Source organism: Chroicocephalus ridibundus, chromosome 8, assembly GCF_963924245.1.
Source record: "Chroicocephalus ridibundus chromosome 8, bChrRid1.1, whole genome shotgun sequence".
NCBI classification, from domain to species: Eukaryota; Metazoa; Chordata; class Aves; order Charadriiformes; family Laridae; genus Chroicocephalus; species Chroicocephalus ridibundus.
In genome coordinates this window covers 27,536,495-27,553,839 of record NC_086291.1, presented here as the reverse complement: position 1 = coordinate 27,553,839, position 17,345 = coordinate 27,536,495, and the positions used below count along the sequence as shown (strand labels likewise).

The 17,345-nt window shown below is 56.8% G+C and overlaps 1 protein-coding gene across 2 annotated transcripts; it reads left to right on the top strand.

Annotated features, from left to right (window-relative positions):
- The first annotated feature begins 1,527 nt into the window (after positions 1–1,527).
- Positions 1,528–17,022, top strand: OLFML2B (olfactomedin like 2B). Of its 2 annotated transcripts, none has more exons than XM_063344765.1 (8): positions 1,528–1,798; positions 2,805–3,068; positions 6,493–6,600; positions 10,743–10,919; positions 12,798–13,026; positions 13,912–14,454; positions 14,936–15,112; positions 15,414–17,022. In XM_063344765.1, exons 1-8 carry the CDS (start codon positions 1,655–1,657, stop codon positions 16,013–16,015), a joined length of 2,244 nt encoding a protein of 747 aa, XP_063200835.1. In that variant the 5' UTR covers positions 1,528–1,654; the 3' UTR covers positions 16,016–17,022. The 2 variants fall into 2 exon arrangements, with proteins under 2 accessions (XP_063200835.1, XP_063200834.1); XM_063344764.1 differs by having other exon boundaries at positions 13,909–14,454.
- The last annotated feature ends 323 nt before the right edge of the window (positions 17,023–17,345 follow it).

Genomic DNA, 17,345 nt, shown 5'->3' with positions numbered 1-17,345 from the left:
CCCCGGCTTTGCATGAGACCAGTCACACAGAATGGGGTCAGGTGTGGGGCCACTGGGGCTTCATGCTTAGCCCAGGGTCTGGGCCAGCGTTCTTCAGCAAGACACTAAAAACAGGGCCACACTTGCTTGCTCTGCTATCCTCCTCTGTCTGTGGGTTTTTTATGTTTTTTTTTTTTTTTTTTTTTTTTTCTTGAAGGGGGAATGTTCAGACTTTAGAGATGACCACAGTGAACCCAAAGTGCCTGTTGCTGTTGCTGTCTCCTCTTGCCCCCAAAGGACAGGCTTAAACTTGTCTTTAACCCAAGCCAAATACCACCAGGAAGGCTTTCTTCCCCTTATAAAGAAAATAAATCAACATAGAATGTCAGTAACATGTGAAATCTTTCCTTTTCGTTTTGAAATACTGTTGTCTATTTGTTTTCCTTCCTTTTCCAGCCTTGAAAGTGACTCTTGGAAAACGGGTTAAAAAGTTTTAGGTGCTGCTTGCCATGGGACCTCATGGGGCTGCTCTCAGCTGCAAGCCCTGGTGGTGACACATCTGCCTGGGGGTCCAGCGCTCTGAGCCAGCTGAGGTCTCCTGGAGGCCCTGCAGGACATGAGCAGGGGGCTCCTGAAGCCCTGGTCTTTCAGCCTCAGGGCAGTCTGTGCTGACAGATGGGGTATCTGCCCCCGGGGAAGCTCAGCTGTTGTCAGCACTGAGCAGCAGAAATGGAAGTGAAGGAGATGGTGCCTGAGGGACATTTTATCCTTGAGAGAGGCTGGTGGGGGGAGGCTTTTAGAAATGCCTTTCCCCTCCTGCTGCTCTCCAGTTGCCCAAAGGCTGTCTGTCCTTGTCCTCCCATCCTCGCCGGCTGCTTCCCCTCCTGTTCTGTTCTGCAGGGACCCGCACATCCCTGCCCCCTTCTCCACAAGCTTTGCTTCCCAGGGAGGCTGAAGGAGAGGGAGGCACGGTGCCACGCCACATGGAGCCTGCGGTCCTGGCCCTGGAGTCAGCAGCTTCTGCTGTCCCCTGTGCCACAGATGCTTCCTCTCTCACACAAGATGTTTTCTTTGTGTCTGGCAGCTCCATCCCTCCAGTCTGCCCCTTGGACAGAGCAATGGGATGCGAGAGCCTGAGCCCCCTCTAGAGAGGTGCCCTGTCCCAGGGCCGCAGGCACCAGGTTTGGTGTGGTTTTGGGACACGTGTGTGTTAAGGACTGGGGGTGCTTCACTGGTGCACAACCTTGCTTCAGCAACAGCTTTGCGCGGCCTCTTGTGCCGCTCGCTGTGAGTGCGGCTTCTCCCCCTGGCCCACCGGCCCGTTTTGAGGCAAACGCAAGCCCGTGCCTACACCTGGGGCATGGTGCTGGCCTGTGCAGTTTGAGCACCGGGCCCACGCACCGCCGGGCTGGGGGTGAGCTGCGGGGAGCCCCCGACGCAGGTGGAAAGCACCGCCTGGGGCGGCCCCGTCCCGTCCCCGCCCCGTCGCCCGCCCGGCCCCGCCCGGGAGCCCGTCCCGCCGCCGAGGGAGGGAGGGAGAGAGGGAGGACCGGGGCGGGAGCCCGGCCCGGCCCCGCCCGCGCCCGCCGCGCCGCACCTGAGCGAGCAGCGGCGGCTCCGCGCCGGCCCCGGCCCCGGCTCCGGCTCCGGTCCCGGCCCCCTCCGCCGCCCGCCCATGGCTCGGCTGCTGCCGCTGCTGCTCTGCCTGGCCGCGCTGGGCGCAGGCTGCCGGGCAGGGTCCCCCCCCGCTGGCACGGCCGGGCCCTCCGCCGAGCCGCTGCAGGACGAGGCGGACAACCAGGAGAACATCCTCTCCCAGGTACCTGCTGGGGATGCTGGGCGCTTGGCGGGGCGGGTGCGGGGCACCGCGGCGCGGGGCTGGGCAGCGCCGGGGGGAACGCTGGTGGCGGTGCTGGGCGCTGCTGCGCGTACCCTGGGTGATGCCGGGTGTCCGCGCTCGCCCGGCGCTCCCGGGCGGTGCTGGGAGGGTGCAGCTGCGGGGAGTTTATTGCCGGGGGTGCAGTGAACTCGCTGAAGTCCAACGGGGCGACGTTCACAGCCTCCATCCTGTTGTTTCCCTGAGGGGGACTAAAAAACCAGGGAGCTCCTTGGGAGGGGAACTGGTGGAGCCTCTTTGTGTGCAGAGGGGAGGGATCCAGGATCCGGGCTCTTTCCCTGCCAGTGGGATGCGGTGGAGGTTTCTGCTAGATTTGGCTGATCAGACTGTGTGCTATTATCTGCCCTCGGAAATGGCTAATGTGGAGACTATTGGAAACATACCGTCAAAGTTATTTTTGTGCTTGGGCTTTCAGAAGTGCTGTCTGCAAATCTCCGTAAAGGAAATTCCTGGCATTGTATGGGGCTAATCAGAAATACTGCTTCACCACCAGGTTAAGCTACTTATAGGGTAGCTTTCAGTTGCCCTTCCAGGGCACCCTTACCCTGTTTGCCTGTGTAAAGAAATCTTGCTTAGGGTAGCAGGTGACTTATTGGGTCTACTGGACACAGAGCATTAAAAGACAGCAGGAATTCAAAATTCTTGTATTTAAAATTCAAAGCGGCTAGGTCCACTTTACACAAAGCGGAATAAAAAATACCCTTTTGGAAGAAGCCAGTTTTCATTCCCCTTGTAGGTAGGGATCAGAAAGCTCTGCACTCTCTAGAAAACTTATTGGTCAGCAGATTTAGGAAGAGCCGGCCAGTTTCCCCAAGGTTCAGGGTGTCCAGGGTGTCCTTGTTGAGACCTCAAGGCCCGGGGTGTCCTTGTCCCTTGCTGGGCAAGCAGAGGACAAGAAGTTTGCTAACTGCTGGTGACCTGTGCTCAGCTGTTAGGTGACTACGACAAGGTGAAGGCAGTGTCCGAAGGCTCTGACTGTCGGTGCAAATGCCTGGTCAGGCCCCTGGGCCGCGGTGCCTGCCAAAGGATTAACGAAGGCGCTTTCAAAGCGGAGGATTTTTACACGGTGGAAACCATCACATCAGGACCCAGCTGCAAGTGTGCGTGTGTGGCCCCCCCCTCGGCGCTCAATCCTTGCGAGGGGGACTTCAGGCTGAAGAAGCTGCGGGAGGCAGAGAGCAGCGACCTGAAGGTAGGAGAGCAGCTTGAATTCGGGGCTCTTCTTGGAGGGGGAGATCTGCTGAAGCCTTTTCTTTCAGACCTTTTTCTAAAGAATACTTTTCCTAAACTTTTTGTCTAAAACATCTCCTGGTTACTTTTATATCTGCACGTTGGATATAAAAATCAAGCTCGGTTTAAGGGATTGCTTCGAGCAGCTGCAGCTGATGATTCACTCAGCAGCACCCTGCCCGATTTATCCCCTGCTGCCTGGGGTCTGCCACGGCTGCCTGCACAGGAAGCCCAGGAGGGACTGGGCTGCTCCCTGCCCTTTGTCGGGTGCGAAGTGTCCCCGGGGGGACGGCTCTGCTCCACTCAACAGCTGCCAGGTCTTGTTCCCGTCGCAGAGAGGGGCTCCCGAGGATCCACGCACAAAGCTGCTTTGGCTTCCATGGGCCAAGAGCTGCTGATGCGTCAGCATGAGGGTGTGTTACACAGATGGCTGATGGCTGGATGGGTTTTGTTGTTTTAAACGCTGACGCTTCTATACTAATAGTATTTTATCTCTTTAGTAACATGTACCTCTTTTCCAAGTTCTTAAGTACTCATGACTTTTCTTGGATGCTTACTTTTGCTGGTCTAGCAGCTGGCATTTCCAGTTTGTTACCTGCATAGGGCAGCAGAAATCCTCCCCAAAGGACCACTGGCTTCTTCCAGCCCTGGGAGTCTCCAGAGCAGAAGGTTGAGGGCTGGTGGCATTCATGTGGGTGGTGATGGGATGTGCTCTGTGGCAGTGCTGCCAGTCCCAGCTCAGGTGGGAAGGCAGGCAGCGTGCGAGGTGCTGCGGGGCAGCCTGCAGCCGGGGCCACCGTTATGGGTTTGTTCTAATTAATTTGGAGTTTGAGGATGTGTTTCGTCTTGTCCGACTGCAGACAGTTAGCCGCTTCTTGTCCAAGCTCCCCTGCAGCTAGGGAAGGTAAACAGGCACAGACAGATAATCCATCATTTCAGGGAAGGAGGAGTCCCAGTCTGGAGTTGTTTGGTGGTCCCTCACCTGCAGGAGAAGCCAGGATGTCCCACTTGGTATTAGATGAGGAGCCGTCAGCTCTCTGTGGTTAGGGAAGGGGTCACCCTCTGGGGTGACAGAGCCACCCCTGAAGTCCCTCACCGGGAGGTAGGCAGAGCTCCTCCACCAGCAGCTCACACCTCTCTCCTGGTCCTCTCCGGAGCCAGTCAGCCTTCAGGAGCAGAGCAGCGTGGCTAGCTGTACCCTTGGCTCCGGCTGCCTCTTCCCACTGGGGAGCTGCTCACAGCCAGCTGTGGTGTGAAAGCTTGTCCTCTAGGAACTGGCCCAGGCTCCCCGGCTCATTTTGCAAGGATCTGTGGCCAAACGATTTCACAAGATTTATCCAAATATACACACGTGGGGTTTTCATTTGCTGCAAAAGTCAAACCCCGGGAGCTGTGAAAACAGGCCTGCTTTCTCGCTGACCACAGAGTCCCTCCTGGGGTCGGGCGCGCTGGAAACAGCAACAAGAAGCCGGGAGGCAGGAGAGGACACAGCTCCGGTTCTTATGTGACTCATGAGGAGCAGCTCCCACGCTCTTTGGTGGGGAGGGCCAGGCCAGGCCATCTCATTGCTCCTACCAGCCCCAGGGTTTTTACTCTCCTTGCTGGTCTGATGAGCACTGTTCTTGCCTGGTCGAGCAGCGGGATGCACATGATTGTGCTCCGTGTCTGTTGTGTTTTACCAGGCTCTGACTCAAAAACCCTAGGTACTCTGTGGGAAAGCTGTGGAAAGGTCCCCAGAATGAGAGCCCTCCCTTACGACGGGTGGCTGGAGGATGTGTCCCCAAGGTAGCGGCAAGGAAGGCAGTAGATAAGCCTGGGGAGCAGGGGTACCCCTGGGGCACCCCAACACAGTGCTGAATGGCTGCGCTCGGCATGCCAGCTGAAGGTTTCGGTCCCATCCGTGCCTTTAATAAGGTCCCATGGGAATGCATGGATCATCAGACAGTGAGAGCCAAAGTCTGCAGTGGGCGAAGGGAAGGAAATAGTGAGTTGGTGTGTGGATCAGTGTGGTGTTCTGGCGAGGATCAACTCGGTGTTGGCAGGTGTAGCTGACTCTAAGATGTATTTTTGTGAAATTGCAGCTTGTTGCTCCTCTGCTTGTAGGCGCGGTGTGTGTTTTGGGGGTCTCGGATGCAGAGTCTGCACAAGGAGTCTGCATTCAGGAAGATTTGGAAGGTGGTTAATAAAGTCTGCAACCTTTGTGTCTTGATGGAAATTATCCAGCCTGGAGGGAAAGCACATATCTCCAGTGGCTGTCTGGCAGGTTGTGTGCATTATATCGGTCATCTCCGTCCAGTTCTTGGTGGAAAGTGGATGTGTAGCCATAAAACAATCCCTGTCTCTTAATGCTGCCATTTTATCTGGCTCAAAAAAATCTTTCCTTTGCTGTCAGCTCCACAGGGAGACTGCAGAGGCCGGGATGGAAACTCAGAGTGCTGCCAGCAGTGCTGCCTGTACTTCTCCCATGTTTATGGAGCTCTGTTGACTAGTTTGTAGCTGCTGGGAGAAAATGTCACTGCCTTGTACTAATTCCCATGCATTTAAAATACCTCTCAGCCGTCAGGGCTGTGAGGTCTGCAGTACTGTGGTGCATGTGTGGGGACACATGTGACAGGAGGGAGCAGAGGCACAGGATGGCCTGGGAGTTCTCACCACCAGCTCGTGCCTGGTTAAGTGTTGTCCTCTGTGGAGTGAGCACCAGGAACCGTATGAAATGCAGAAGGAGGGTGTTGCTGTCTGGGCCCCCAGCATCAGTGAGCAGGGGCTGCTGCTGGGCAGGACGCGGGGACACAACCCTTCCTGCTGCAGGAAGGAGGTGAATTCAACACAGGGCATCTCTGAAACGGGTGATTTCAATCACCCATTTCAGAAGAAGAGGCAGCATCCCTCTGATAAAGTTGTCCTCCAGGGAAGCAAACTGTTGACAGGCTGGCACTGAATTGAAATTGCTTCTCTCATGCATTTGTGAACGTTTTAAAAGTTTTTAACAAGTTTCTTCTTGTTCCAGGAAAAAAAGCACGGGATGGCACGAGCTCAGAGTCTGATGTCAAAGTCACTTTTATGCTTGTTGCCTCTTTTGTTGCCAGTCACGTCACTGGTAGTGTAGCTAAGCCTTTGGGCTTGTGAGAGAGCCTGCCTAGAGCTGGCAGTGCTCCTCCTTGCTCTGCTCACTAATCCCCAGCACCCAAAACATGCTCCTGAAACTCTGCCTGCTCTGCTCCTGACTGCAGCAGCAATGTGGCAGGGCTATGTAAAGAAAAACCTGTTTTAATAAAGTTCTTGTGCTCAGATGCGCGTATTGCGCTGGACTTCTCGGCTGTAGAAAGCACACAGAGTACTTCATAGCAAGGGCCTCTGACTGACAGTGCGCTCCCTGTGCCTTGCAGCTGTCCTCCATTGTTGAGATGCTGGAAAGTGCCTTTTACGGCTTGGACCTTCTGAAGCTGCACTCGGTCACAACCAAGCTGGTGGGTCGGGTGGAAAAGCTCGAGGAGGTAAGATGAGTCCTGTTCTCCTTTGAGGTTGTTGCTTTCAGTGGGCCTTGCCTCAAGTCATGTACTTAGTACCTCTGGTGCATTCAGAGCCTTGTTCCTTTTGGAAGAAATGTTCATTAACTGTTTGGCTGAAACTTCACTAGACCAAACTAGACCAGACTAGACTCTCCAAGCTAGATCTCCACTGCTCCTTGCAGGCAGTGCCCAGGGCGTCACCACCCCATCAGCCTCCCCTCACCCTCTCCAGTTCCCCCCGTCCCTTGTGGCCCAAACTAGGTGTGACATCCCAGCTGTGGCCTCACCAGGACCAGCATCTCCTCGGGGTCCAAAGGGCCCGCTGTTAAGTTTTTCCTCTTCTCAATTTCATGTCTGTGCTGGCGTGATAGTTGCCCTCAACCAGGTGCGTTTGTGCTGTTTGATGTCGGGGTGAGCGATTCAGGGCTGATGCCGGGACACACTCGCTGGGACAGCTGGTAGTCAAGGAGGTCAAATTCCTTAAGGACCAAGTTACATCTTGGCCTGCATTTAAAAAGAACTGAACCCTTAGTGCTGCTAAAAAGATAGATAAAGTACCTTCCTTTTTTTTTTTTTAGAGCAGACTTCCAGTGAAATCATTTTTACTTCCATACAGTTTAATATTTCTTTGGCTAGTACAACGTGGGGTTTGCAGTTTGTTGAGCGGCGCTCAGCTATGTAGCAACAGGTTGCCAGATTAAATACTGGAGTTTTCTCCCGTGGTCTGTATCTGGGACAGTAATTCCACATTCTTGTCGGAGTGGAGCAGTCCCGTTTGTCTGCAGCCAGGGGCCGAGAGGCGATGATTTATAAAGCCAAAATTCCACTTGCGAAGTGTTTCGAGAGGCACGGCATGCTCCATCCCGGGGTCAGGAAGGAGGCAGCTGAGAGGAGCACGCTTTCCTGGGGGGCTCTGGGCTTCCAAGCCTGGTGAATGATCCAGAAGGGGGAAAAGGGGTTTTGAGGTCTAAAAATAACAAAGAACCAATGTTTTTGTTTGCAATCCCACCCTCTTCCTGTGGTTTAGCGATTTCTCCAGTTGTTACTTGGGTTTGCTGCTGAGTCTTTGCTAATTAGGGGAGAGGAGCAAGGGAATTGGGAGCTGTGCCACCAGCCCCATGCCACGCATCCCCATTGGGGAGCTTTGCTGCCACAGCACTGGTAGCCGTGGGGCTCGTGGTGGGGGTGAGCCCTGTCCCATGGGCAGAGGATGCTGCGGTGAACACAAAAGGCCCCATCAGGACAGATCAATGGTTTGTTGCTATTTAACATCCACCATTAGCTAGATTAGGGGTGACGGAGGAGACAGCCTTTTTTTGGTATCATTTATGGATCTGTAGCCCATGAATTTGTCTCACCCTGAAACTAGTTGACTGAAAATCACAGAATGACAGGGGTTGGAAGGGACCTCTGGAGATCATCTAGTCCAACCCCCCTGCCAGAGCAGGGTCACCCAGAGCAGGTGGCACAGGAACGCGTCCAGGCGGGTTTTGAATGCCTCCAGAGACGGAGACTCCACCACCTCTCTGGGCAGCCTTTGCCAGGGCTCTGGCACCCTCAAAGGAAAGAAGTTCCTCCTCATGTTTAGGTGGAACTTCCTATGCTCAAGTTTGTGCCCGTTACCCCTTGTCCTGTCGCCAGGTACCACTGAAAAGAGCCTGGCCCCATCCTCCTGACACCCACCCTTTCAGTATTTATAAGGGTTGATAAGATCCCCCCTCAATCGTCTTTTTTCCCAGACTAAAAAGACCCAAATCCCTCAGCCTTTCTTCATGAGAGAGGTGTTCCAGTCCCCTAATCATCTTGGTAGCCCTTTGCTGTACCCTCTCCAGCAGTTCCCTGTCCTTCTTGAACCGGGAAGCCCAGAACTGGACACAGTACTCCAAATGTGGAAAATGGTGCTGTTGGACATTGTCACCTTTAAACGGATCAGGCCAGAGTGACACAGCCCATCAGGTCAGTGGGTGGGGAGTGCAGGTTCCTCAAAGACGTTGCAGATGGTCAAGTCGGAGGCTAAGGTAAGGTAAGCATTAGGAGTTTGGGTATTGACAGATGACCCGAGGGATTACTTCATGTGCGCTCTTCTTTGGTACCAACGTGGCTCTGTCTACCAGCCTGTTCCTGCACAGGAGGTTCAGTGTGAGCGGTGCTGGTGGGACTTTTCTGTCTGGGCACGCTGGGGTGACCTTGCGGTGTGGCTGCTCTGCTCACAGCCCATCGCAGTGAGGCAGATGGGCAGAAGTACTCTGGTCTGGCTGGAGTAATTCGGCCAGAGATGGAGCAGTGAAGGTGTAGGAGGAGGGAATTCACAGATTTGGGTCTTTAATTTCCCAGAAGCAGGGCTATAGGATCACGTAACAAGCAGCTGAAGCTGCCTGCGAGCACTTGGATGGGATGGAGGAGGACAGGAGAGGTTCTGGGTTAGATGGAGATTCCCCAGTGCTGCTGGTGCAGGCAGCAGGTGTGAAACATTTCCAGCGGCTGGCTTAGCACATAAATTCCTGTTGAGAGGAGGAGGATCACACCCTGCATCAGCCATGGGATCTGATACAACGGACAGCTGAGATGCTGAACAAGAGCCTGGCATCGCTTCAAAGCATCGGCCTCCCAGGCGGGTGTGCTTTTGGCAGCTGCTTCCCGGTGAAGAAGCTGAGCAGCCTCAAGCAGCTTCACAGGCTGGGCTTTGGTGGTGCCTCCCCACTAAAGGGGAGGCAGATTTTATTCCTAAGCAAGTCGTAAGCCAAACATTACACAGAATAAGTGATAAGAGCACAAGGCTGTCGGAATCAGCCGTCATCCCAAAAGGAGGAGTGTGTCGAAGCTGCTTCTGCTCCTGCCCTGCTCTTAGGAGAGCATCATGAGGCCCCCTATTCCTTTTCTTACCACAGCAAAATGCTCGCTGAAAAGTCCCCGTGTTATTTGACTCAGCCATAAAATAGCATGATAAAGCTGTGTCTCGCAATTCCTGGGTGAAGACCGGGAGTTCAGATACTCAGGGAGGGGGCTGGTGGTTAACTGAACTCAGGATGGTGTTTTTGCAGAGATGAGAAGGTATTGCGAGTACTTCCAGTATAACAAGGCATTTCACACAAATGGTGTCAGTCGAGGGAATTAACCCCCAAATACTTGGTCCTTAGAGCTAGCGCTTTCTCTAGTGAGGCAGCTTCTCTGCTTTGTCTTCAGTTTGCAGCTGTCACATCAGCTGGCAATTTTGAGGTCGCAGATGGAGGTCATGGTGGGCTTTAGGAGAAAATAATGGCAGGACAGATTGAAAGTGAAGGATCAGGGGGAGCCACCCCCAGTCTCTGTGTAAAAGCTCTTTGATTGATGTGCCACCTAATTCAAAGTAGTTGCCATTTAAGATGTAAAAGACCAAAGAGTGATGAGCAGAGACTGAAACAACCCCTTGGTGACAAGATGTACCTGTGGTTGGGGAACTAAGAAGGCCAAAGGGGTTTTCCTGCCCTGGGCTGCCCGATGAGCTGCAGCTCACCCCAGCTCCCTCCCAGTCCGGGACAGCTCTCTGACGGTCACTGGCGCTCTTCCTCTCCCAAAATTCTCTCCCTCTTCTGTGGGAGCAGAGGATGGTGGGGAGAAGCAGTCCCTGAGTGCAGGGACTCAGGCAGTGGGGCAGGACCAGGACAACGGAAACCGGACAAGTGGGATGCTGACCTTGAGGACTTGCCTTGGGGTTAGGCAGGTGGCAGCCGGCCAGGTTGTGACCCTGCTAGGAAAGTGGGATTAATAAATGGGAGGTGAACTTTGCTGCCATAGGGAAAGGACATGATGTTGGGACTTGGGATGTTGTAGCTTGTCTTTTGCTTCTATGAGCCAGCAAGCATGGCTGCAGATGGCTGTTGAAGAGCCTCAAGGCCACTCTCCTGCTCCCTGGGGCCCCATGGCAAAGAGTAGATCTGGCGTGTGCACACCAGGGATGGAGTTTCTGGATGCCACTGGGGCCAGGGCAGTGCCTTCTTAGGCAGCTGAAGTGTGCAGCTCTACAGAGAAGCCCAGCTGTGAGCCCGGGATGGCAGCACAGAGCTCGCTGCCTCCTGGGCTGTGGTTTGCAGACCGTGGAGCATCCCTTGTTTTTATGTTGGGTAAAGTATCTTCTTTTGCTTTTCTAGGGCATGTCCAGGAACTTCACGCAGGGAAGCCACCGGGCAGGAACCAACGTGGAGGAGGGTCTGCAGGATCCCCACCGCAGGGGCAGGGAGAACTGCTCCAGCCTCATCACCAACAGCCTTGCCGACATAGAGAGCTCGCTGCAGCGGGACGCAGAGGCTGCCTATACGCATGCAGAGGTATGACCGCCCCAGAGGGCTGCACAGCTTGAAGTCACTGTGCAAGCCAGCCCAGAGGGTGTCTCCTGGATTTCCCCCCACCACGGCAGGCCGCTGGCCCGGGGTTATTTTCTTCTTGGCTTGGCCGACCCCTGTTTCCGTGCCACCGGCTCCAGCCTGCTTCTCTCGGCACAGCCCAGCTGCCGCCGGGACGTAGGAGGGAACGGGAGCAGGCTGCTCCCCAGGCCTCCCCCCTTCCCACGGGGTTGTTGGTTTTCGAGGTCAGCAGCGGCCACGCTGCTCGGAAAGAATGATGTCATTGTGGGGCCGGCTAAGAAGTGCTGGGAAACTCGGAGCCTTTGATTAGCAGGGTTTGGGGGCTCGGTGGAGGGACAGCCTGTCGCCCTCCCTCCCAGGGAATTATCCCTGCGCCTGGCTGGCTCCGGGCAGAGAGTTGGGCATCCCGCCAGCTCCAGTCCCCAGCCCCAGACCATGGGAGTCCCTGCAGGGTCTGTCCAGCACAGGGACATCCTCTGCCGGGGGCAGCGGTTCCTGTGCGGTCCCAGAGAGGGGTGAGAGGGGACACCTGCCCAGGACACCCTTGCTGCTCTGGTGGCGCAGCGTAGGGTGGCCTCACGCTGCTCCGGTCTGTACCGGGCGGCTTCTGGAGCATCCTGCCTTCACCCCAGGGTCCCCTCTGCAGGGGCAAAGGAGGTGTCCAGGGAGGGAGGAATGGCTGCTGCATCATTTCCAGCTCCAAACAGGAGTGCTCAGCTCTTGGGGGTGAGGACAGCCTGCAAGTTGCGCCCCCCCCACCTCGACCCTGGCAGCTGAGAGCCGGTGTTGCGGGTCCCACATAGGAGTGGGCTCCCCAAGTCCCCACAAGGAGAAGGGCAGGCTCCCATGTGTGCGCTGGGGGTCAGCGGGTGGGAAAATGGCACTGACCACGATGTGTCAGTTATTCCGCTCGGGGGGGGACCCGTGTCCTGTGTCAGAGGGTGTGCAGCAGCGCTCCCAGCCCCTCTCCCCCTGCTCCCCGGGCCATAACCTGAGCAGGGGCTCTGCTGCCCGCTGGAGAGGAGCCAGCCCCAGCCAGGCAGGAGAGCGTGGGCTTTTAATAAAAATGCAGGGTTTTTATTACCCTGAGTGACCTCATTTCCCAATGTTCCCCTTTCCTTGCCGCTAATTGCAGCAGGGCGGCGGAGGAACCCTGGGCTTGTCTTCTCAGCCAAATGGGCACCGCTTCAACCTTCAGGCTGTCTTTCCGATTTCCTTTAATGAGATGAAATCCTTCAGGCATGAGCTGCGGCAGCTGGTGGCTGCCTCTGCCCGGGGTTCCTGGTCCCTGCCTGGGGGGAAGGTCCTGGTCCTTGCCCGGAGGGGGTTTCTTGTTCCTGCCCTGGGAGGGGGCAGTTCATGGTCCCTGCTCCAGGGGGTTCCTGGCCCCGCTGGGGAGGTGCCTCCAGCCTCTCTGCTCTACCAAAGCTCGGTGCGTGTTGCACGCTCTCTATGGATCAGCTGCGCACCGTCCCTGGCGTGTGAGGGGGCGTCCGGCTAGTGGACGTGCGAGTGGCTGCAGTGAGGAGTGTACCCTGCTAACGCCGCCCTGGGGTCCCCTCGCTCTGCCTGCATGCCTCGCGTCCCACTGCCCGTGCCTTACTGAGCGCCGAGTCCAAGGTTTGCTGGGTGGCACTGAGGTCAGGTGGAGGCAATGCTGGGCTGCTGCCCCCGCTGTCTCCTGGGGGTTTTCCCACGGCAGAAGGGACTGAGGTTGATCCTGAGGAAGCAGGGAGGACAGAGCATCCTACCCAGCGCTCGGCTGGCCAGCCTGACCTGTCCTGTCCCCTGAAACACAGCCATTCCAGCCCGTGCCATAACAACCTCCTGCATCTCTTCCAGGGCAAATATGAAGAAAGATTCCTGAAAGATGAAACCATCTCCCAGCAGATCAACTCTGTCGAGTCCCTCCCAGAGCTGCACCTCTCTCCAGAGGACGAGAAGCCCGAGCAGCTCTTGCAGAGGAAGCTGCGCGTAAGGAGCTGGCCTCCTTCTAAGCCCACCATTGTCCGAGGGGTCACCTACTACAAAGCCCAGTCCACTGAGTCGGAGAATGACATCGAGGAGCAACGTGAGTTGGGTTTGTAGCTGCGTCCAGCGGGATGGCTGTTCTGTGTCCCATAGCAAAGCCAGCATCTGTCCCCGAGTCCTGCCTTGTCCCTTGGGAACGTGTGGGCAAAGTGCAGGGGGCCACCATAGAGAGGAGGGCTTGGGGGCAGGAGGAGGTGGGACAGTTGGTTCCTCACCACTGTGCAGCCTTTGAGCCCTGCACGGGGGAGCAGTGCAGTGTTGTTATTCCATGGAAAATCCCTCGTAGCTAAGGAAATGGCTCACTGCTATGGCTTAAAACACCCAGCATCAACACCTTTCCTGAAAGTAAATGCAAGTCTATTACTTATGTTAGCCCTGCAGATCTACCTACCCCATGGTATCCCGGGAGGTTTGTGCAGTGGCTGGGGTGGCAGGGAGGCAGCTCAGAGCCGTGTCTGGCTGCCTTGAGGGTCAGCAAGTGCTCCTCGTGGCAATGGCCATGGTGAGAGCCGGGGGCCAAGCCACCAGGGCCCAGCAGCACAGGCAAACAAGGCAAGTGCCCTTTCTGTGCAGAGCCGGCTGAGTGGCGAGGTCAGCCAGCACGGCCGTGTGTGGGTTTGTGAGATCCCGGAGATGAGGAGGAGCAAAGGGCATGGGCGGTCACTTCCTGCTCTGCTGAGCCTGAGGTGGTGGACAAGGATGTGATGGGGTCTCACTGACCTCCTGATGTGGGCACCATCAGACCCTGCCCATCGTCCAGCCCTTCTTCGGCTGGAAATTAAGAGGAAAATCACATGGATTTAGTAAAAGAAAGCCTGGATAAGCGGTTGAAGGAGCCACAGCGGTGGGGCAGGTGGAGAGGGGCCACAGGGGACCTACTCCTGCTCACTGTGGGACTGATGCCCATGCCTGTGTTTGGCAGCAGACGAGCTGTTCAGTGGGGACAACACGGTGGACTTGCTGATTGAGGACCAGCTCTTGAGGCCCAGCAACCGGGCAGGCGAGGGTGTGAGGAAGCCCTCCCCGGTGGGATGGCCGCCCACCCCCGGCAGCAACCCCACCACCCCACCACTCACCGACAGTGCTGCGACAGCCACAGTGCCCCTGTCCTCTGCCACGGCCATGGGGCCCACATCAGACCCCACCACTGTGAGCCAACTGACCCTCACCCCAGAGACCACAACTGCCCCGGCAGGGCTGGCGGAGGAGGGGACCCCTCAGCTACTGGCCTTGGCCAGCACAGTGGTGGCCACAGCCACAGAGAGCCTGCCCGCAGCCACTAGCCCCGTCCTCAGCCCTGCCGTGGCCACCACTGCTGGGACCTTGAATGACATGGAGACGAGCCCTGCCCTGGAGAGCAGCCCAGGAGCTTGGGAACAGGAGAGGACCCCTGCAACACCGGTCAGCCCCACCATCCCTGCCACACCGAAGCAGGCCCTGGAGGAGGAGGACATCAGGAACATCATTGGTGAGTGTTTCATGTCCTGCACCGATCCAGCTGTGCGCATGGGGGCTGGCTCATGCCCACAGTGTGTCCTGCTAAGTGCAGCACACCTGGATTTGGCCACAGGTGGGAGTTGTCATGGAGATGATGGCTGGGCAAGTGCTTTACTGGGGCACCAGATTTTACTTGCTTGTTAACTCTGGAAGGGGACTACAGTAGGTTCCAGTTTGAGGGGCTGGACAGGGCAGGAAGACACCTCCTCAGAGATGGATCTGGGACATGTCTCAGTCAGGGTGGGGACAGCGCTAGTGCCATGGGGAGCTCTTTGCAGGATCAGCCTGGTGCTGCTGGGCTTTGTGAGGCTGAGCCCAGGCCGAGGCAACGGGGGTACCTGCTGGGTGGGCAGGGAGATGGAAGGGGGACGATGCCTGCAGACCCCCAGCAGGTGTGGGGAGGGCATGGCCACCCTGCCTTGGGCCTCGCAAGTCTCTCTCTGCCTGCGCAGGGCGCTGCAAGGACACGCTGTCCACTATTTCGGGACCCACCACCCAGAACACCTACGGGCGCAATGAGGGGGCCTGGATGAAGGACCCTCTGGCGCGGGAGGAGCGGATCTACGTCACCAACTACTACTATGGGAACACGCTTGTGGAGTTCAGGAACCTCGACAACTTCAAGCAAGGTGGGCTTGCACCATCCTCGATGCTGCGCTGGCCGCCATTCAGCTGGTCCAAGTAGCATCCCCGTTCCATGGGATGCTCTGCCCAGGGACCCTCCCCTCTTGGGCACTGGTACCCAGAGTGTGGGGTTCAGAGCATGGGGCAGGTCAGGCTGTCCTTGGTGGCTCTGGACTTGCTTGTCACCACGCCAGGCTGCGGCTGGTGGCTGGGGAGGGAGTGTACGCAGAGCTGGGGGCAGAGGGTGCTGGCAGCCACCTACCCCAAAGAAAGGGGGGGTCTCACCAAGGTATCTCTGCCCTGCAGGGCGCTGGAGCAACTCCTACAAGCTGCCATACAGCTGGATCGGGACGGGGCACGTTGTCTACAACGGTTCCTTCTACTACAACCGGGCCTTCACGCGCAACATCATCAAATACGACCTGAAGCAGCGGTATGTGGCCGCCTGGGCCATGCTGCATGACGTGGCCTACGAGGAGTCCACCCCGTGGAGGTGGCGGGGCCACTCGGACGTGGACTTTGCCGTGGATGAGAACGGCCTGTGGGTCATCTACCCGGCCATCAGCTACGAGGGCTTCAACCAGGAGGTGATAGTGCTAAGCAAGCTGAACGCAGCTGACCTCAGCACGCAGAAGGAGACCACGTGGCGGACGGGCCTGCGGAAGAACTTCTACGGGAACTGCTTTGTCATCTGCGGGGTCCTGTATGCGGTTGACAGCTACAACAAGAGGAACGCCAACATCTCCTACGCCTTTGACACGCACACCAACACGCAGATCATCCCCCGGCTGCTCTTTGAGAACGAGTACGCCTACACCACGCAGATAGACTATAACCCCAAGGACCGCCTGCTCTATGCCTGGGACAATGGGCACCAAGTCACCTACCACGTCATCTTTGCCTACTGAGACCCCCTGCCACAGTGGGGCACTGCGAGCCAGGGGCCACCAGCACCTTTTTATTATTATTTTTATTGTTATTATTATTTTGTACAAATCAAAGAGTAAATGATGGGTTTTGTTTCAAGCTGTTTTTTTTTTTTGTTTTGTTTTGTTTTTGTTTTTTTTTAATGGTGGATTGTAGATCAGTCCCCAGGCCAGAACCACCCCCTTCGTCTTTGCTGTAACCTTGCTCCTGTTTTCCCTTCCCGTGGGCAGGGTCCCTCTTTTGGGAGGACAGAACCCAGCACTCCTGACCAGAGAGGAGGAGGTGGCCCAGACATGATCCTCCTGATGAGGTTTTTAGCTAATATTGATCAGCAAGAGACCCGGAACCAGCGCAAAGCTGGCCTTTCTGCTGCAGGCACTGGGTGCCAGCGGGACACTGATGTCAGTCTGTCCTGGTGGAGGGGGGCGCGTGTCCCGTGGCAATGTCCCACCTCTCAGGACCATCTTCCCAGCTGACGGCCAGCAGGCCCTTTGGAGACCCTGCTGTACAATGGGGTTGCGAGCGCAGCTCCGGCAGCCCCTGGTGCTGGCGCTTACGCTGAGGACTGTCCCCTCCGGCTGGGGCTCTGCCCTTTGCAACCTGCTCTGGGGGGCTGGAAGCACCCTGAGCCCCAACTCGCGTCCGGAGCGAGCCAGCAGCGGGAGGAGGACACTGTAAATACGTGTAGATGGCTTTTGTTTGTTCATTTTGTAACCCGAAATAGTCCCCCTTTGGCATTTGCCAGGTGAAGGCTCTGTTGTGCCAGGTGCGGGGCTGCCTGGGCAGGGAGCTGCGGAGCTGGGGGAGCCCTTGCTCCCGATCCCGCTGCCACTCCGTCTCCCGCAGGGTCTCAGCCCTTGTCCCCTCTCACGGCTGTGCTCGCCCTTTCCCGGCTGTTGGCCACTGGGAGCCTGTCATAGAGGCATGGCCCTGGCCCTTCCAGCCCGGCAGCATCTTGTATTTACCTGCTGTTAATAATAAAAAGATCAAGTACCTTTGCAGCCGTTCGGGGCTTTCTTTGGGTCTGGTTCACCCTCTGGGTGCAAGGATATGCACGAGGGGTTTTTTGGTTGGTTGGGGGAGTGCCAGTTTACAAACCAAGTGGCAGCAAGGCCCAGTGGCTGGAGGGGACCTCTGAGGTGGCTCTGGGCTGCTTGGGCCTGGAACCATGGCCTGGTGGTGTGGCAGCGTCCAGCCCGGAGAAGAGTTTGGCTCCGTCACAACTGCAATTGCCTTCAGGTCACAAGGGGCTGTGGTGAGACACGCTCCCTGCCTGTCCCCCACCTCCCCACCCCCCCGGTGCATGTAGCT

Coding starts and splice junctions, on each gene's coding strand:
- OLFML2B (XM_063344764.1), top strand. CDS start 1,655: ATGGCTCGGCTGCTGCCGCTGCTGCTCTGCCTGGCCGCGCTGGGCGCA. Junction 6,601..10,742: donor GGGTGGAAAAGCTCGAGGAG/GTAAGATGAGTC, acceptor TTGCTTTTCTAG/GGCATGTCCAGGAACTTCAC. Junction 10,920..12,797: donor CTGCCTATACGCATGCAGAG/GTATGACCGCCC, acceptor CATCTCTTCCAG/GGCAAATATGAAGAAAGATT.